The following is an 18,078-nucleotide window of genomic DNA, read 5'->3' on the forward strand; positions in this document are numbered from 1 at the left end:
CCGCCCCTGGAGGTGGCTGTAGTGGTAAAAAAAAAGTTAAGAGATCTGACCATAGCCCTGCCCCAAACCCTCCTGAGGCCTAGTCCCCATCCCCCACACTACAGCATTTACTCACTCGGCCCCGGTGGAGTAGTGGGGACCTGGAGTGCTCCCTAAGCTCCAGGCTCAGCAGCGACCATGTTTCAAAATGGCCCGGGCCCAGCCTTTGCCCCTATCATGGAATGTCTGTTTTTGCTAAACTCAGATATCCAGTGAAACTACGTGGCCAGATTTTGCAGTTCAGCCTTGTGCATTTCTGAAGAGGGAGCAATCTAGCTGGGTAACCCCTTAGTTGCCTGGTTAAATCCCTCTGAGAACGGTCCCTTTTTATTGCTGGACCTTGGAAACGAAGGCTGAATTTACAGCAAAAGTCTCCATGGACTCAGACCATACACACATTACTTTACTCATCCACCGAGGTTTCCTCCAAGCTGCAAGAAAAGTTCAGGTTAACTGCATCACACCAGGTGCAGAAAGAAAAAAAAACATTTAGGTCAGACCTCTGGTGGTGGATATCGCAATGGTCTGTCCAGCTAAGAGACTTGACCGGACAAGTCAGGGGCGTCTCAGGACAGGCCAAACTTAGCTGGATAACTCCAATATATCTGTGCAAGTTCCTTGGATAACTTTAGCCATGCCGCAAGGCAAGCCTAAAGTTATCTGGATAAATCTGCTGGCTGCATAATCGCCACCTACTTCAAACGAAGTGACACGGAAACACTAACTGCTTTAAGCTCATTCCAAACAATTTAAAAAAAAAAAAAGCTGGTGGTAGGATCTGAAACCAGAACCTACCCCCCAACCGCACATCTTCATTGTGTAGTTTACATCTCCTGCGTGAAGCAGTCTGACAAACTCCCCCTGCCTCCCTCGATAGCGGCAAAAGCCATACATCTAGCAGGAGAGCCTTTACCTGGGAATGCATTGATGTCGATGACGGCGTGCTGCCCCGTCCGATTGTTAATTATGATGTCGATCCCAAACAGCGAGATGCCCAGAGCCTGCCGCAGCGCCTTTGAAATCTCCCGGATGACGTCGTCACTTGGCCGCTCAAACACGCCTTCCACTCTATCCAGCTGGGCGGGAAAGAAAAGCGCGCGTGCATGTGAATTTCTAAATCCGTGCTCCTCGGCAGTGCCGGCAGCAGGGAGGAGCTGTCAGATGGGACAGGTGCCATTCCACTGCCCTTCATGAATAAACATATACCGGAGTGCAGCAGGTTGGTTTCCCAGCCTGAATACTACTTCTTTTTATTTTTAAAGATTTTAAAAGAATATATTACAAAGAATATAGAATGCATGCAATATATTCCCTATGAAGTCTGAATTCGGTGTATAGAGTGAACCCATGTCACCTTCTGTGATCAAGAGAAACAAAAACAATTTTTTTTTTTAAATGACTTGATTATTTTTTTGTTTATATACAAATTCATTCAATGAGTCACTTAACTCCTAGTTTGCAAACTTTTTTTTTTTTTATGTCCTCTGGCACGGTGGTTCTTAACCCAGGCCGCAAGAACTGCCTGGCCCACAGGATTTTCAGGATGTTCACAATGAATATGCATGAAATATTTCTATGCACTGCCTCCACTTTATGCAACTCTCTCTCCTGAAAACCAGACTGGCCAGGCGGACCCCCGGGGACTGAGTTGAGAACCACTGCACCACTTATTTAAAGCTTGTAAGGTTACTGTGCATTCCAAGTATAATTTCCCTTTTAGTTTAAGGTACCTCTAAGTTGCATGTATTTGAGAATCAGCATTGAACTGACATTATATAATGCCTTAATGGATTTCAGGGTGGATAAAGCCTCTCCTGGTTTTACCTTCTCTGTGTCTCAGAGTAAATCTTGGACAAGGGATCCCCAAACTCTGTCCTCAACCAAGTTGGGTTTTCAGGATTTCTGAAATGAATATGCACGTGGTCTGTTTGCATACAATGGAGGCAGTGCATGCAAATTGCAACAGTTCTCATGCAAATTCATTGTGGCAATTCTGAAAACCTGACTGGGCTGCAACCCTTGAGGATCAATTTTGGAGGCCCCCAATTTCCTGGCTAACCTCACACTGGATGTAAGTGAAATGAGATTCTGATTCATTCTCCAGTTGTTCCATCTCAAGAAGGCTTATTATTAAGTGGCAGGCATCGAAATTCAAAGTAGGGGATTCAGGAAATGCACACTGTCGCTTTTCTTTCCCTCTCCCTCACATCCCCTCTAATACAATCATCTTGTTCTCTCTTCTTTCTCCTCCTCATCCCCCCAATATAATCACCTTCCTTTCTCCCCCCCCCCCCCCCCCCCCCCCCCCCCCATCATAGTCGCCATCCCTTCCCTGGCTTCTTCCCTCCCATCTCCCTCTGGCATAACCACTGTCCCTTTCCTCATCTCCCCCGCAATCCCCCCCCCAGCATAATCACTGTCTCTTCTTTCGCCTCTCCCCCCCATCCCTCCAGCATAATAGTCGCTCCTTCAATTGCCTCCTCCCCTCCATCCCCTCGGCATAAACAAGGTGCAAATTCTTTTAATGCTAGAAACTTTACTCCTGGTCAGAGGTGGAGCAACGTTTCTAATGATGGATCCGCCACCAGGGCTCCCCCTGTACCCGGGAGGACAAGCGGCAGAGGCTTGACAGTGCGTTCATTTCTGTAAGTCTAATCACGGCCAGATAAGCGACTAGGAGCAGAACAAAAAGTTATGCTTGTGAGGTAGGAGCACAAGAAAAGAGAGGCTCCTATACGATCTCTTTCATTCAGCCCCGCCCCTCGGGAGTTAACACTGCTGACTGCACATTTTAACTCGGGGGGGGAAAGCATATTTTAACTCCCGATGCATTAGCACAGCATTAGCTTACTGCACTGGGTGTTAACATTTTTTTTAACCTGTGCATTAAAACTGTGTGCTGAATTTCACCTTATAGGCTCTTAACTTACAGGTTACTGCATCAGTCTGTCAGATAGCGATTACAAAAATATGCACAAAATTGGACAATACAAAAGGACTGTAAAGGCCCATCCAGCCTGTCCAATTTACTTCTGTCACATAATGCCTCAGCGCTACCCCAGCACCCACTCAGGGTAACCCTGTGGCTACTGGGGAGAGTCCTGAAAAGCACTGCCCAGGCCAGCCTGCAACTGCACACGTGCTGCTCCTACACTGCCAATCTCCCACCTGCCAAATGGGTTCCTATTTGTCTCTAGGCAAGTTCCCTGCCCACAGGCTATTCCCTGGTGGTTTCTAGTGACACTGAGACCCCACACAACCCAAGGGCCACAAGGTTCCTAGAAAAACACCCACAGATCAAAAACACACAATACCGGAATCGTTAGTCAGTCCAAGACAGGCAGAGCTAACAAACTAAGGCCCGGATTTATCAAAATGCACTAAATATCGCATGCAATAGAAAAAGGGGTGTGTCTTATGGTAATAGGCAGTTTATTGCAATTTGCGCTAATACCTATGTGAAGCGCTAAGTTAAGTTTTTCGCACTTTAAGATAAGGGCCAGAATTGTTGCAACCACTGGGGGGACCATGTTTTAAGGTGCTGGAGAGCCAGCCTAGCTATGAGAGAGAGAGAGGGAGACTAGCTATAATACCCTCACACTAGATAGGTATTTATATCTCTATGGGAGGCCCACCTAGTAACTCGAGGTGAGATTTAGGTATTAGTGTAGGAGTTAGGGGCCACTTTGACATTCAAAATGAGAGGTACGAACAGAACAGTGCTCTCTTGTGAAGATTTGATGACCTTTGGAGTGAGGAAACTCAGCCAAAGATGAGATTTGTGCAGTGTTCTCTCAAGCTAGAGTCCATCAAGCTAGGTTGAGAAAACACTGCACAAATCTCATCTTTGAGTGAGATTCCTCACTCCAAAGGTCATCAAATCTTCACAAGACAGCACTGTGCTGTTTGTACGTCTCACTTTGAATGTCAAAGTGGCCCCTAACCTCCTACACTAATACCTAAACCTCACCTCGAGTGACTAGGTGGGCCTCCCATAGAGATATAAATACCTATCTAGGGTGCAGGCATTATGGCTAGTCTCCCTCTCTCTCTCTCTCTCTCCATGCGATGCCCCCTAACTCCTCCTCTTTTTCTGATTTGCATCGTACCATACGTTATGGTGCTATCGCATGCGTTAAGCACCTTTAATGCATGCTAAAACCACTTAACGCATGCGAAAACGCTGTTTGATAAATGACCCTGTTATACGTCTATTAACCAAAAGTGGGACAAGTGAACAGAGAAAACTAACTAACTATGCAATCAGGAACAGGTAAAAGAAGGAGGATTAAAAACAGTTAAGAGCTCAGTAAGCGCTTTTCACCACTGCCTGGGGAGGACAGGAAAACAGCTGTCTACCTTAGCTGAACAGGACCTCAGCACCGAGACCTACTTCCTCTGCATTCCCAGCTGAGATTGGAGCATTTCAGAACCCTCAGAGCCAATCAGTGCCCACGGTGCTAACAATCACTTCCTGACCAACGTCTTCTGACCTGCAATAGTCTTCTGCCAACATCACCGCAGGATGTTTCTATCTTGCACCTCCCCTCAGGGCTGCTGGGATGTGTATTTATTTATTTATTTTATTTAGAATTGATTTATAATCCGCTTTCCTGGCTAAAATCATGCAAAGAGGTGAATGTGTAGGCTGTTCAAGCGTCCCTGTGAACCAAAAGCAGGATCCAAAGCCTCTGCCTGAACTACTGTGCAGAGGTCAAACACTGCTGCTTGCAGACCAGCACAGAGGAAATGAGCTCTCTGGGGAAAAGTGCAACCACAGAGCATGCAAAACCCTTGTTTCGCCACAGCTTCCTGTCACAATGTTCTAGGTTACAAATGAGCTCTAGATTCCCCTTGCTTTTTTTTTTTTTTTTTTAATTTTTTCCAGCCCCAGGTTTGCGGGCAGGGGAAGAGAGCCACTTCTCATACATCTATGTCTGGGTACAGGGCTTCCTTTGGGGTTTTTGCAGCTTCACTGTTTTTCTCACGTTACACACGCACATTCACTCGCCTTTATGCTTGTCTGCTACATTCAGGGCTAAACGCAAACTTTTTCTATCACTAAAAGCCATTTCTCCTTCTCCAGTGTCTTTCATCAGCACTTTTGTCTGTAGCAGTTTGTGTTTCCTAGATTACTTTGTAAGAGCCATGAGGACACGTGAGCCCTGCCAAACAAGCATGCACACTGTGGCTAGCCGGTGAAATGTTAAAGAAAGGCTTGGTACTTACTGCTGTTAAGACGGAGGACGACTCTGGTTTTGACACGTTGTGACTATTGAAAAATATTGATTCTCTATCTATAATGCAACAAAAATACAAAAAAAAAACTGTGTCAGAAAACCGTGTGAAAGAAAGAAAGGTTTCAACTGTCTTGTTTTGATAAAAGGGCGATATTACAATACCCATCCAACACTAGGTGGCAGCATTACTAAGCCATCTGATTTGCAAATTGTGACAATGCCCTCTTGGCCACAGCCTACCGTTATCAGGAGCAGTTCAGGTAAACAGCCACCTGTCCTGGACAGGTGGCGCGACATTCGAGCATGTAGATCTGGAAAAACAAAAAAATCACCACCATGCCCCAGCAAAGTCTGTCAAACCACACCCTGGCCTCGCACCGGAGCACGAGGAGGAAGAAATCGTGTCCGTGCGTGCCGGCATTTTGTGTTACTGCCGAGGCTCAGCTTCATTAACATGAACGCTTTCCCAAAAATCAACCCTCTATTAGAACGTTGTGAATACCCGTCTCTCGCAAAAACAAAAATAAAAAGCTGGATTTTCTCCTCTTCCTTCTTCCCCTCTCCAGTAGGGACACAAACAGCTTTCGTGGCCCCATGCACACCGGCCCTGCAACCTCATAATACGTTGCTATAGCCTTAGCCTCTGGCATCTGTGAAAAGCCCAAGTCACGGGCTGCCGCACCCCGCTGTTTCCATCCTTCCCAGGTAGATGAACTAAATCTGTACTACTTGTACCGCTAACGATAATTACATAATTGGTCTCTCAAGTGCCTTTGTGTGGAAGAGGAACTGAGCAAGTACATTAATTATCACCAAGCCTGAAGGCACATGACCCCTCCCGCATCCCTGTGAGGAAACCCTTCCCCTGAACCCCAGGATGCACTCCAGAGCCATGAGCGTCACGCAGTGGGACACTCAGATGTAGTCATCTACTATAAGCTACCTCCGACCCCGTGAGAGGAAAAAAATACACAACACTAGTACAAACTGAGAGTGCTAGGCCTAAAGGGAGAAGGATTACAGGAAGGGCATAGGGGAGTATTCTGTAGGAATCTGGAGAAGACTGCCTTGCCAGCAGTCTCAGGGGCTCCTGGTCCCACGCAGATGGGGGGAATGCCAGGCAAGGAAGAAATCACTATTGCTGTTTCGGCAGCAAATTAGACCCCCCCACACACACAAAAACCATAAACTACAGGGCACTGCCGAGTACTCACAGCTCTTTAGTGAAGGAGAACTTCACCCACCTCGTTGCAAGGACACCCCCCCGGCACAGCTCTTACAAACCTCAGGCTACTATTAAGTTTGTCTAAAACATTTGTTTCAAGCTGAAAAGCTGTAAGCGCACTTGCAAAATGGGGCACGCTGGGAGAGATATAGGGAGGAGAAGGGGGTGATGTCTCACCGAACAGAACAGATAACATTTAACCATGGATAAACTCTCACACCAGCGGGACTTTACCTGAAATGCCGGCTGAGAAGTTCTTTAACGACGGCCTCTCCACCACGGTGTACGACTCCCCCACCACGAAGACTTTGTACAGCACGGCGTTGTGACTGACGAAGCTCTGGACGACGCACGGGGGCTGGACGGCGCTCAGACCTTCCTGGTTGAATACTATCGCCATCTGGAACACAGAGGACCCACACATTTACCACCTGCGAAATCTCCGACCCTTCTTTCTTTTGTGTGCCGGAAGGATTTGACTGGACAGAGTCAACCATGTGGAATACGTTAAGAAAGGAGCGCCAAGTCCCGACCAGAGCCAGGAGAAAGTGCTTTTTAAAAAGGCAGAATGAGGCCAACAGAGGTAGCATGCAAGAAAACCAGCCTCTCTTTTCTCTCTCTCTCTCTCTCTATGCCTCTTACTTCTTGCACCAGCCTGAGAAAAGAGGAGGAAAGACGAGATCAGGGTCAACACGGCGACACCTGCTGCCTAACAAGTAAGCAGGAAAGGATTTTATTTCCCTACAATGTGCCTTCCTCCTTTGGGGGCCTTACCAGGAACAGAGAAGAGAGGACAGCCCTAACGAGGCACAGTCATGGTGGGACAAGCGAGTCAAACAGTTTCAGCTGGCGCTGGGTCACGACCTGGGTCAGTGGCTGGAATTCTGTGGGGGTTTCGGATTTCCTATCTTGCTGCAGGAATTGTTCAGAGGCACCAACTCTCTCTCGGCTTCTCTCATGGCTTCACCCTTCTTGCTGCTGGATCCGACAGATACACTGCATTACAGTTGGCGTGATTTTTCTTTGGGCTCCTGAGTGATGCCGACTCTAAAATTATGTTTAAAAAAAAAAAAAAAAGGCTACCCTGCCCTCCCCATCTCCAACACACAGGAGAGGCAGCTTCTTGTTCTCAGCAACAACAGCGGCTTATGCTGCTCAAAGAGTACAAGGTACTGTGCCTGCCACCACCAGAGCTGCCATTCAGCCTGGAGCTGGAACTGAAGCTCGTCACTGGGCAGCTCCGGAGGCAATACCAGGTTTGAATTACAACCAGGCGCGCCCAACAGAGACAGAGCCGTGCCAGGTCCGGAGGGAGCTCCTGCGTGCGCGGAAGCATTTACGACGAGACGTGCCCCGTGATTGTCCTCGGCTCCTCTCGGAGGTCTGATGCAAAGAGACCCTGCCTAACATCAGAGGGATGTGCATGGGTACCGGGCGTCTGTGGCACTCAATCCCCATTTCCAAGCACACCCGAGAGGCTCCACCGTCTGCAGCCTGTCACAGTGCTGCTAATTACGACCCCCCAGCAGGTACACAAGACCTGTCTTGATACACACAAGTCTGGTCCTGGCTTCATCTGTGCTGAGAAGCGGACAGTTCTTGGCTGACTGTCCTCCAATGAAAGAGAAACAGGAAACCCCACCACCACCCCCCCTGCAAGATAAAAAAACACTTTTTTCCGTCTTTTTAAGCATCTGGTATTCTCTTTATACATCTGACAGCTCTTTCGTATATTGTTGTTTTTTGTTTAAGAGGTTTTTGCCATGTGGGCAACATGAAAGGTGATTTTAACCTCATAATGGGCCAGGGGGAGAGGTGGCTGTGGCCCCTTGGAACCATTTGCACAGCGGTTTTCACACCCTCAGACCCCTGACGGAAGCGCATGGTTACTTATTATTATTACTGGAGTCTCCGGGCTTGCCCCATTTAATATACTGTACTCAATGCAAACCTGCGGGGAAAATAAACTATGGATGTGCTACAAGCAGGGTGGAAGAGACGAGAGGGATGGGAGGCAGATTTAAAGCCCCGAGGTCCTCCTTCACTCACCTCATGAGAATTTGTGCCGTGGGCCACTTTAGTTTTACAGACTAAACAGAAAGAAAGAAAAAAAAAAACCACGTTACTAGATGCGTTCACAGATAACACCCCCCTTCCTAATACTGCTAACCACTAGACTCCAAGATACAACAACGGGGACATTTTTCTTTCAATGAGACCAGTTAAAGAGAGAGGCGTGCCCTGCTGTCCATTCATCCTACAATGAAGCTCTTGGGGCCCACTTCCTTGCTATAGAATCAGCTTCTGCGGTTAGTAAAATGCGGCCTTTAAAAAGGAGTGCAAAAAAAGCTGAAAGTGCAGATTATCTTCCCTGTGGATATACAGCACTTAAATTTAAAACACTGGAAAAAAAAAAAAAGCGTTGTACGCCCAGACTGGGGGAGGAAATAACTTATGTAGCAGCCCTTCCAAAGAAGACTGACTTCAGCGTGCTCTCAAAAGCTCATGTGCAACATCAAACTTGGATGATTCTTAACGGTGGCGTAAGAAAAGTTTATCACAGCACTCTGAGAATCTACAATCTCCCGGAGGGGTTTTACGTGCGCATTTATTGCACACGGTAGATCATACTAATAAGGAAATCAAGACACATTTTTTTTAAAAAACACGCAAACAAAAATCACCTAGAAAGCGTTTAACCGGAGAGATGGATAAGAAAATGGAAAAAAAAATAAAATAGACTGTGCTACTGATGTAGGCGAGAGTGGGAACGAAAGGGAGTACGCACTGAATGGAAAGGCCAGGCCGTTCTTCTCCAGGAGCTGCACCGTCTCTTCCCCACATTCGCTCGTCAATTCCATGAATGGGGGGGAACATATTCTCTCATCTACAAGACAAAAAAAAACGGGAAAGACACATAAACCAATATCGTCTTTCCTGTGTACAACAGCATCTTCTTTCCTGTGGCAGATGGGTTGGAATATATATTTTATTGGACCAGTGTAAGAATTATCCAGAGCCATTGTGACTCATGAGCACTCAAGTCCACATGGGCAACTTCTTCAGATGTTTGCATAGAGGGACTCATGTGGTCATGAAAGTTTTTACCCATGACTATCAATCATCACCTGTGGAGAATCCTTATGCTAGTCCATATCACAGCCTGCAAAGAACCCAGCTTTCTCCATGACCAACACAGATATCTAGAAATGTGCATTTCACTGAATATATCATCAAACCCGTACAACAAAACATCACTTTCCCCAAATTTTCCCCTATAAAGCTGCAGTACTAACAAATACACACTCCTCCTCACTTGGCTAGCGGACTGTGTTTAAAAGTACTTCTAAGCCAAATATCATTGCTAAACAATGATATAAAATTTTAGCTAAGGGTCCTGCAGTTGCGCCTGGAACAGTTTATGAATGACCTGACAACTCCTGATCATACTGGGTTTATTAAGTGTAGGCTGTCTTCTACAAACACCTGCAGACTCCTGCATAATATTAAATGGGTTAAATGCAAGGTTGTCCCTGGGTTAATAATTTCACTAGATGCCAAAAAGGCCTTTGATTGGGTAAACTGGGCATAAATGAGAGCAGTGTTAGTGGAAGATTCCCAAATGGCTTCCTGAGTTGGATATCAACTCTATATTCTAAACCCTGAGTGAGAGTTAATTGATACTCTTCTCCCAATCTTTTCCTTAGAATTACTTAGCATAAGTCTGAATATCACGGGGGTCTCAAGCATTGATGTCAAGAAACCCATTACATTTTAAGAAAAAAACAATACTGCCTGCTAATTCATCCTCAGTACAGAGCAGATAAATGCAGACAGAAACCTCTGATATGGGATTTCACTTGACCCCTAGGCATACAAGGATGAGTAACAGAAAGATAATACAATTTCTCACAAACACACTGCCAGAAGGGACTATAATGACCTTTCCTCAATACATGTCTTCAGCTGGAAGGCTTGGCAGGCATCCCAGACAACAGCTCAACACAAAGTGCTTTGTAAGCTGTTAAATTTATAAGATTTGCCATAAAAGAAGAGCAAAGGAAAATTAGTTCTTACCTGTTAATTTTCATTCCTGTAGTACCAAGGATCAGTCCAGACTGCGTCTGGACTGATCCTTGGTACTACAGCAGATGGAGTCAGAGAAAAGCTGAAAATCACCCATCAAATAACCTGGTGTGCCACCTGCGATCCCTCAGTATAATCAATATCAAAGCAGAATGAATGGCTATTATAATTACTTTAGTTTAGTTTATCAACCAATGACTAGACCAAGTCAAACCTAAGAGTCTTGAAGAAGTAGAACTTATATGAATGTCTTAAACCAACAATAACTATGTCGCGTAGACGCGTAGTCTGTGAAATAATCTACCAAGAGAAATACAAACATCTGAACGGACTTTCCTGCCAATGGGCGGGCGTCTGGACTGATCCTTGGTACTACAGGAACGAAAATTAACAGGTAAGAACTAATTTTCCTTTCCCTGTACGTACCAGGATCAGTCCAGACTGCTGGGATGTACCCAAGCTGCCCTAAAAGGGGTGGGGCCCAGAGAGCCCGACATGAAGCACACTGCTGCCGAAGGAATCCACCTTCGGATCCCGGACATCCAACCGGTAATGTCTAGCAAACGTGTGCAATGATTTCCAAGTGGCCGCCCGACAAATCTCTTGGGGCGAAACACATTGGCTTTCTGCCCAAGACGCTGCTTGTGCCCTAAGAGAATGCGCCTTAACCTCTGGTACTGGGCGCCCGTGACTTATGTAAGCAGAAGCAATAGCGTCTTTCAACCAGCGGGCAATAGTAGCCTTAGAAGCCTTAGTCCCTTTCTTAGGACCACTCCACAAAACAAAAAGATGATCCGACAATCTAAACGGATTAGTAATCTCTAGGTACTGCAAAAGGACTCTACGGATATCCAACCTCCTCAGATCTTTATCCTCAACAGAGAATGCCGGCAACTCGACTGACTGGTTGACATGAAATGCCGAGACTACCTTCGGAAAGAATGAGGGCACTGTCCGAAGAGAAATCCCTGAATCAGAAATACGCAGAAAAGGCTCCCGACATGACAAGGCTTGGAGTTCTGAAACTCGTCGAGCCGAACAAATAGCCACGAGAAACACCGTTTTAAGCGTTAAATCCTTCAATGTAGCCCGCTTCAGAGACTCAAAGGGGGGCCCACAAAGGCTACGGAGAACCAAATTTAAACTCCAGGATGGACAGATTGTGCGCACTGGAGGTTTCAAGTGCTTGGCCCTCTTCAAGAATCTTGCCACATCTGGGTGAGCAGCAATAGAAGCACCATCAACCTTACCACGAAAACAGCCCAAGGCTGCTACCTGCATTCGGAGTGAACTGTACGCCAAGCCCTTCCATAAGCCATCCTGCAAAAAGGCAAGAATGTGACCTATAGTGGCTTGCCGTGGGTGCAAAGTCAACCCACGGCACCAAGAATCAAATACTTTCCATACGTGAATGTAGGTGATAGATGTAGAAGTTTTTCTTGCCCGTAAAAGGGTGGTAATAACCGCTTCCAAGTAACCCTTCTTCCTTAATTGTCTCCTCTCATAAGTCAAGCCGCTAGACAGAAGCGGTCTGCCTGATCGAAAAATACTGGACTCTGCTGCAGTAGGTTCGGTAGGTGACTGAGGCGCAAAGGACCGTCCACCGCTAGATTGACCAGATCCACGAACCACGGTCTTCGCGACCACTCCGGAGCCACTAGAATCACTGGCCCTTGGTGAGATTCTATGCGTCATAACACCTTTCCCACCAACATAAAGGAGAATGTGGGACGGCCAAGGAAGTACCAGGGTGTTCACCCCTTCCGATCCGTGATCCCGCCTGCGACTGAAGAAACGGGACGCCTTGGCGTTCAGACGGGTCGCCATTAAGTCTAAGCGGGGGGGTCCCCCACCGGCTCGAGATCAGCTGCATCGCTTCCCCGGATAGCGCCCATTCTCCAGGATCTAGCTGCTGTCGACTGAGGAAGTCCGTCTGAACGTTGTCGACCCCAGCTATGTGAGATGCAGCAATGCGGGCCAGATTGCGTTCTGCCAGGTCATTAACATGTCTGCTTCGTCGGCCAAGGGGCGACTTTTTGTACCCCCTTGACGGTTTATGTAGGCCACGGTGGTCGCATTGTCGAAGAGCATCCGTACTGCCCGGTGGCGGACCAGGGGTAGGAACTGTTGCAGCGCCAGACGAACCGCCCTGGTCTCTAAGCGATTGATGGACCACTTGGTCTGTGACAGTATCCAAAGACCCTGCGCTGACCTCGATTGACAAACCGCCCCCCAACCGGATAGGCTGGCATCGGTCGTCACAATTATCCATTGAAGATTCTCCAGGTCCACCCCTTGAAGTAAGTGATCCGGAATTAGCCACCAATCCAGACTGGATCTGGCCGGTTCTAGCAGAGGCAATGGAAGGTGGAACTCCTCCGACTTGGGATCCCAACAAGAAAGTAGCGCCCTTTGCAAAGGTCTCATATGCGCAAAAGCCCAAGGAACCAATTCCAAGGTAGATGCCATAAAACCAAGAACCTGCAAATAGTTCCACACACGGGTGAGGGAAGAGACAACAGGCGCCATACCTGAGACATCAAACGGTCAATCCGCACCAGAGGAAGTGAAACCTTGCCCACGGCGGTATCGAATCGGGCTCCTAAAAACTCCAACACCTGGGATGGAACCAGCTGGCTCTTTGCACAACTGACGACCCAGCCTAGGGACCGTAGTTGAGACAAAACCGAGCGAACTGCTTCCCTGCAAAGGATCTCCGACTTCGCTCGTATGAGCCAGACGTCCAGGTAGGGATGTACCAAGATCCCTTACCGCCGAAGGCTCGCTGCCACTACCACCATTACTTTGGTGAACATGCGGGGAGCCGTTGCCAGCCCGAAGGGCAGGGCGCACAACTGGTAATGTTGTCCCATGATCATGAACCGCAGAAACCTCTGATGGTGTTCTTGGATTCCTATGTGGAGGTAAGCTTCCGTCAAATCCAAAGAAGCCAAAAATTCGCCTTTGTGGACTGCCGCAATGACCAATCTCAATGTCTCCATTCGAAACCGAGGCACTCGCAACGCCTCGTTGACCTGTTTGAGGTCCAAGATCGGCCGGAAGGAGCCCTCCTTTTTGGGTACTACGAAATAAATGGAGTAGGACCAGTCCGGCGTTCAGTTCCAGGAACCGAAACTATGGTTCCTAGAGCCTTCAACTGGGACAATGTTTGGAGAACAACTTGTTGCTTCTGCTGGGGCCCGCAGGGCGATTCCAGGAAAAGATCCCGCAGGGGTCGAGCAAAATCCAAAGTGTAACTGCGACTTATAATATCTATAACCCACTGGTCTGAGGTAATTTTGACCCATTCCTCTCGAAATCGGGATAGTCGACCCCTGATCCTTGGAACTGAGGAATGGGCCGGCGCCCCTTCATTGGGGAGATTTATTGTTGTGGGCGAAGGTATAGGAGGCTCCAGCACGCTGAGGCCGCCTGCCACGAAAGGAATATGCCCATGATTGCGCTCGGGTAGCCGATTGCCTAGGAGTATAAGAAGAGGAACCCCTACCTGACCGGAAATGGCGCTGTCCCCGAAAACGGCCCCTGTAGGTACCGGGTGAGCGGGCCGACCTGGGTTTGTCTTACGGTAGCTTGTAAACCTTGTTGTCCCCCAAGGCCTTTATGAGTTGCTCGAGCTCGTCTCCAAATAACAGTTTACCCCGAAAAGGAAAGGAACCTGGCTGAGACTTGGAAGAGGCATCCACCGACCAGTTACGGAGCCATAGTAGTCGCCTTGCGGACACTGCCGAAGACATAGTGCGTGCCGAAGTACGAAGGAGATCATACAAAGTATCAGCTGTATAGGCTACCGCTGATTCCATTCGGTTCGCCTGCTCAACTTCTCCTGGAGGAAGTTCCTGGGCCGTGAGCATCTGTTGAACCCAACAGAGAGTAGCTCTTTGCATGAGGCTGCTACATACTGTGGCCCGCACCCCCAAGGCGGACACTTCAAAAATCTGCTTAAGCAACACTTTCAGTTTCCTATCCTGGAGGTCCTTGAGTGCTGTTCCTCCCTTCACAGGGATAGTAGTATGCTTGGCTATGGCCGTGACTTCCGAATCTACCTTAGGAATCTTAAGCAGGACGAGAGATTCATTAGGAAGCGGGTAAAGTTTTTCCATGGCCCTGCTAACTCTCAAGGAGGCCTCAGGGGTCTCCCATTCACGGGTCACGAGCTGGAAAAGCTTTGGATGGAAAGGAAAAGTTTGGGGTAGAGCCCGAAGCCCCACCAAAACCAAATCCCCTGGAGAAGTATCCGGCATCTCTTGTGGGATGGGGATTTCCAGTTCCTAAAATACATGGGAGATTAAAGGATCCAGTTCCTCTCTGCGGAACAAAAGGAGCACCTGCGGATCATCCCCCTCCACCGGGGTGGCATTTTCTACGTCATCACCCACATCCTGGGTGGAGGGATCCTGAATCTCCGGATCCGCCGTAGCAAGAGGGCCCAACAGCCCATCCCCCGGAGCAGGGCGAGCAGTGCGAGGTTCAGTCCTCCCCTGGTCCTTGGAAGTCCTAAAAAGTTTAGCCTCTGCTTCCATGTATGCCTTATGTAAACACAATACGAATTGTGAAGAAAACGGGTGTTGCTGCTTTAAGGGCCCCCCCCCTGGGGGCAGGGAGGAGTCGAGTCTGCAGGTAAACCGCGCGGTCATTGTGGGAGGCAAGATGGCCACCGCTCCTGCGTTGATCGGGAGCGAGCCAGGCCTCTGCTTCCCAGCTGACTGACCACCGCGCGGATGCTGCATGACTACCCCCCCCGTGCCGAAATTGAGCACCGCGAAGGCCCCTCGCCTCTGGGGATACACCGGGAACAGAGGCCTTCGCGGGAGAGCCGGGGCCCCAGCTCCCCACAAGCGGCACACATTGTCCCACACGGCATCGGGGAGCGCACGAAGCAGCCGGGTGAAGTCTCCACCCCCTCCAGAGACCCGGGAGAATCTTGGCAGGCTACGGCTGAGAAAGGAATCCGACGCACATAAAAATAAACTCCTTCAACTGTCTTTTTTTTTTTCTTTAACTCAACCTTCAGTGGACAGCCAGGCTAAGTAAAGCAGAGGAATTTTTTTTTTGGCGTCTCTAAACTGTCCGAGGAGGGTGAGAGTGACCGGGCCACTGGTAAAATGGCTGTAGGGCAATGCCCTGCCTCGCCTGCCTGTAGTTAGCTGCTTCTTTTTTTTTTTTGTAGAAACTAACTTAACCAACACTGTCTTTTTTTTTTTTTTTTAATTGATTTAGTCAAAGGGTTTTTTTTGTTTGATGAGAAATCAAACCTGTCTGGAACGAATCCCAGGAAATTTAGATAGAACCAGGACCGCAGGTTATGCCTCTCAATCTGCTGGAGTCAGAGAAATACTGAGGGATCGCAGGTGGCACACCAGGTTATATGATGGGTGCTTTTCAGCTTTTCTCTGACTCCATCTGCTGGAAGGGAGGCATAACCCAGCAGTCTGGACTGATCCTGGTACGTCCAGGGAACAAGTTTATGTTAGTATTTCATTATTAGAAGCTTTAAACTAGTAAAATAAACTATAAATAAATAACTGCAATGTAGACAGCTGAACAGGAAGACCGGGCACACAGCCAGCTAAACAGAGAGATAAGATATGTATGCCTTTAAGTAATTAAGCCTGCAGGTGTAAACAATTAAGGGTGGATTTTGCAAAGGCTTGCGTGCGTAAAAAGCGGGGTTTACACGCATGGCTGAGCGTTGCACATGCTGCGCACATTTTAAAACGGCCCCAGCTATGTGCTTAAACCCCGCTATGCGCAAAAGTGCTGGGCGTAAAAGAAGGGAGGGCGGGGTCTGGAATGGGACGGGACAGAGGTCAGCCGCTATCCCGGGGAAGTGCATGCCGGCAGCTGGCCAGCGCGCCCAACTTGCTTCTGCTCCAGAGGAGCAGTAAGTAGAAAAATAACAACATTTTGGCTAGGTAGGTAGGGGTTAGGGGTCAGAGTGGAGAGGGGAAAGGGAAGGAAGGTTCCTGGCGCGTGCATATTATAAAATCAGTGCGTGCATGTACGCATGCCGGGAAGCACACGCACGCTCGCTCTTTTTAAAATTGACCCCTTAAGGTATAAGTGTATAAGCCTATAAGTATGTAAGCGTCTAAGCATATAAAAACAAACATGGAGTAGATTTTTAAACTTGCGCAAGCGCTACCTGGCAAACACACATGGCCACATGATTTTATAACACGCGCGCGCAGGCGTGCGCATATTATAAAACTGGGGGTCGGCGCACGCAAGGGGGTGCACAATTGTGCACCTTGCGCGTGCCGAGCCGCACTGCCTTCCCCAGTTCCCTACCCCTACTTCCCTCGCCCTTTTCCCCTTACCTTTTTCTTTTGTTTTCTTTTGTTCTAGAAGTTACTTCAGCCCTGGGGCTGAAGTAAGTTGCGCGCTGGCCCACTGCCGGCGTGTGATCCCTGGCACAGCAGCAAATGACCGCTGTGCTGGGAGCTCTGACCCCGCCCCACCCCCAGGACCTCCCCGCCCCTTTTTGCAAGCCCCGGGACTTAGACGCTTTTCGGGGCTTTACGCACATCGCTGGGCCTTTTGAAAACAGGCCCGGCGCACATAAGCTGATTTACGCGCGTAGAGTTTTGAAAATCCGGCCCATAGTGTGTAAGAAGCTAAGGGGTACATTTTATAATGTGCGTGCGCTTCCCGTGTACACACATGGACACACCAGTTTTATAACATGCGCGCCTTAATCGACTCAGAGTTCTCACACTGACACATATCACACGAGTGCAGCAACTGTAAGATTGGAAGAAATAAACAATAGATGTACAGGATCTGTGGTGAGGGAGTGAGAATTGCAAGAGAAAGACTGGACTTTTTCTTGCAATTCTAATTCTCTCACCATACGTTTCCCACAACATGGTTTCAGATGGGCAGATGGAGAGAGAGGTATAAATGAGGGAGAAAAGTGTTTACAATACTGAACAACTAAGGATATAAGAAATTGCCATGCTGGGTCAGACCAAGGGTCCATCAAGCCCAGCATCCTGTTTCCAACAGAGGCCAATCCAGGTCATAAGAACCTGGCAAGTACCCAAACACCAAGAAGATCCCATGCTACTGATGCAATTAATAGCAGAGGCTAGTCCCTAAGTAAACTTGATTAATAGCCGTTAATGGACTTCTCCTCCAAGAACTTATCCAAACCTTTTTTAAACCCAGCTACACCCACATCCTCTGGCAATAAATTCCAGAGCTTATTTGTGCATTGAGTGAAAAATAATTTTCTCTGATTAGACTTAAATGTGCTACTTGCTAACTTCATGAAGTGCCCCCTAGTCCTTCTATTATCTGAAAGTGTAAATAACTGATTCACATCTACTCGTTCAAGACCTCTCATGATTTTAAAGACCTCTGTCATATCCTTCCTCAGCCATCTCTTCTCCAAGCTGAACAGCCCTAACCTCTTCAGCCTTTCCTGACAGGGGAGCTGTTTCATCCCCTTTATCATTTTGGTTGCCC

General features: G+C 48.0%; 1 protein-coding gene across 1 annotated transcript in view; it reads right to left on the reverse strand.

Moving 5' to 3' along the window:
• The window catches only part of LOC115089665 (inositol-tetrakisphosphate 1-kinase), a 212,500-nt gene that overhangs the window by 13,862 nt on the left and 180,560 nt on the right, over nt 1–18,078 (reverse strand). The window contains exons 6-10 of the mRNA XM_029597835.1: nt 9,293–9,391; nt 8,554–8,594; nt 6,739–6,904; nt 5,269–5,336; nt 953–1,115 (exon numbers count right to left, since the gene is read on the reverse strand). Of these exons, the coding sequence (XP_029453695.1) occupies nt 953–1,115; nt 5,269–5,336; nt 6,739–6,904; nt 8,554–8,594; nt 9,293–9,391 (537 nt within the window). The remainder of the gene's footprint in view (nt 1–952; nt 1,116–5,268; nt 5,337–6,738; nt 6,905–8,553; nt 8,595–9,292; nt 9,392–18,078) is intronic.

This window comes from Rhinatrema bivittatum, chromosome 4 (genome assembly GCF_901001135.1).
Source record: "Rhinatrema bivittatum chromosome 4, aRhiBiv1.1, whole genome shotgun sequence".
NCBI classification, from domain to species: domain Eukaryota; kingdom Metazoa; phylum Chordata; class Amphibia; order Gymnophiona; family Rhinatrematidae; genus Rhinatrema; species Rhinatrema bivittatum.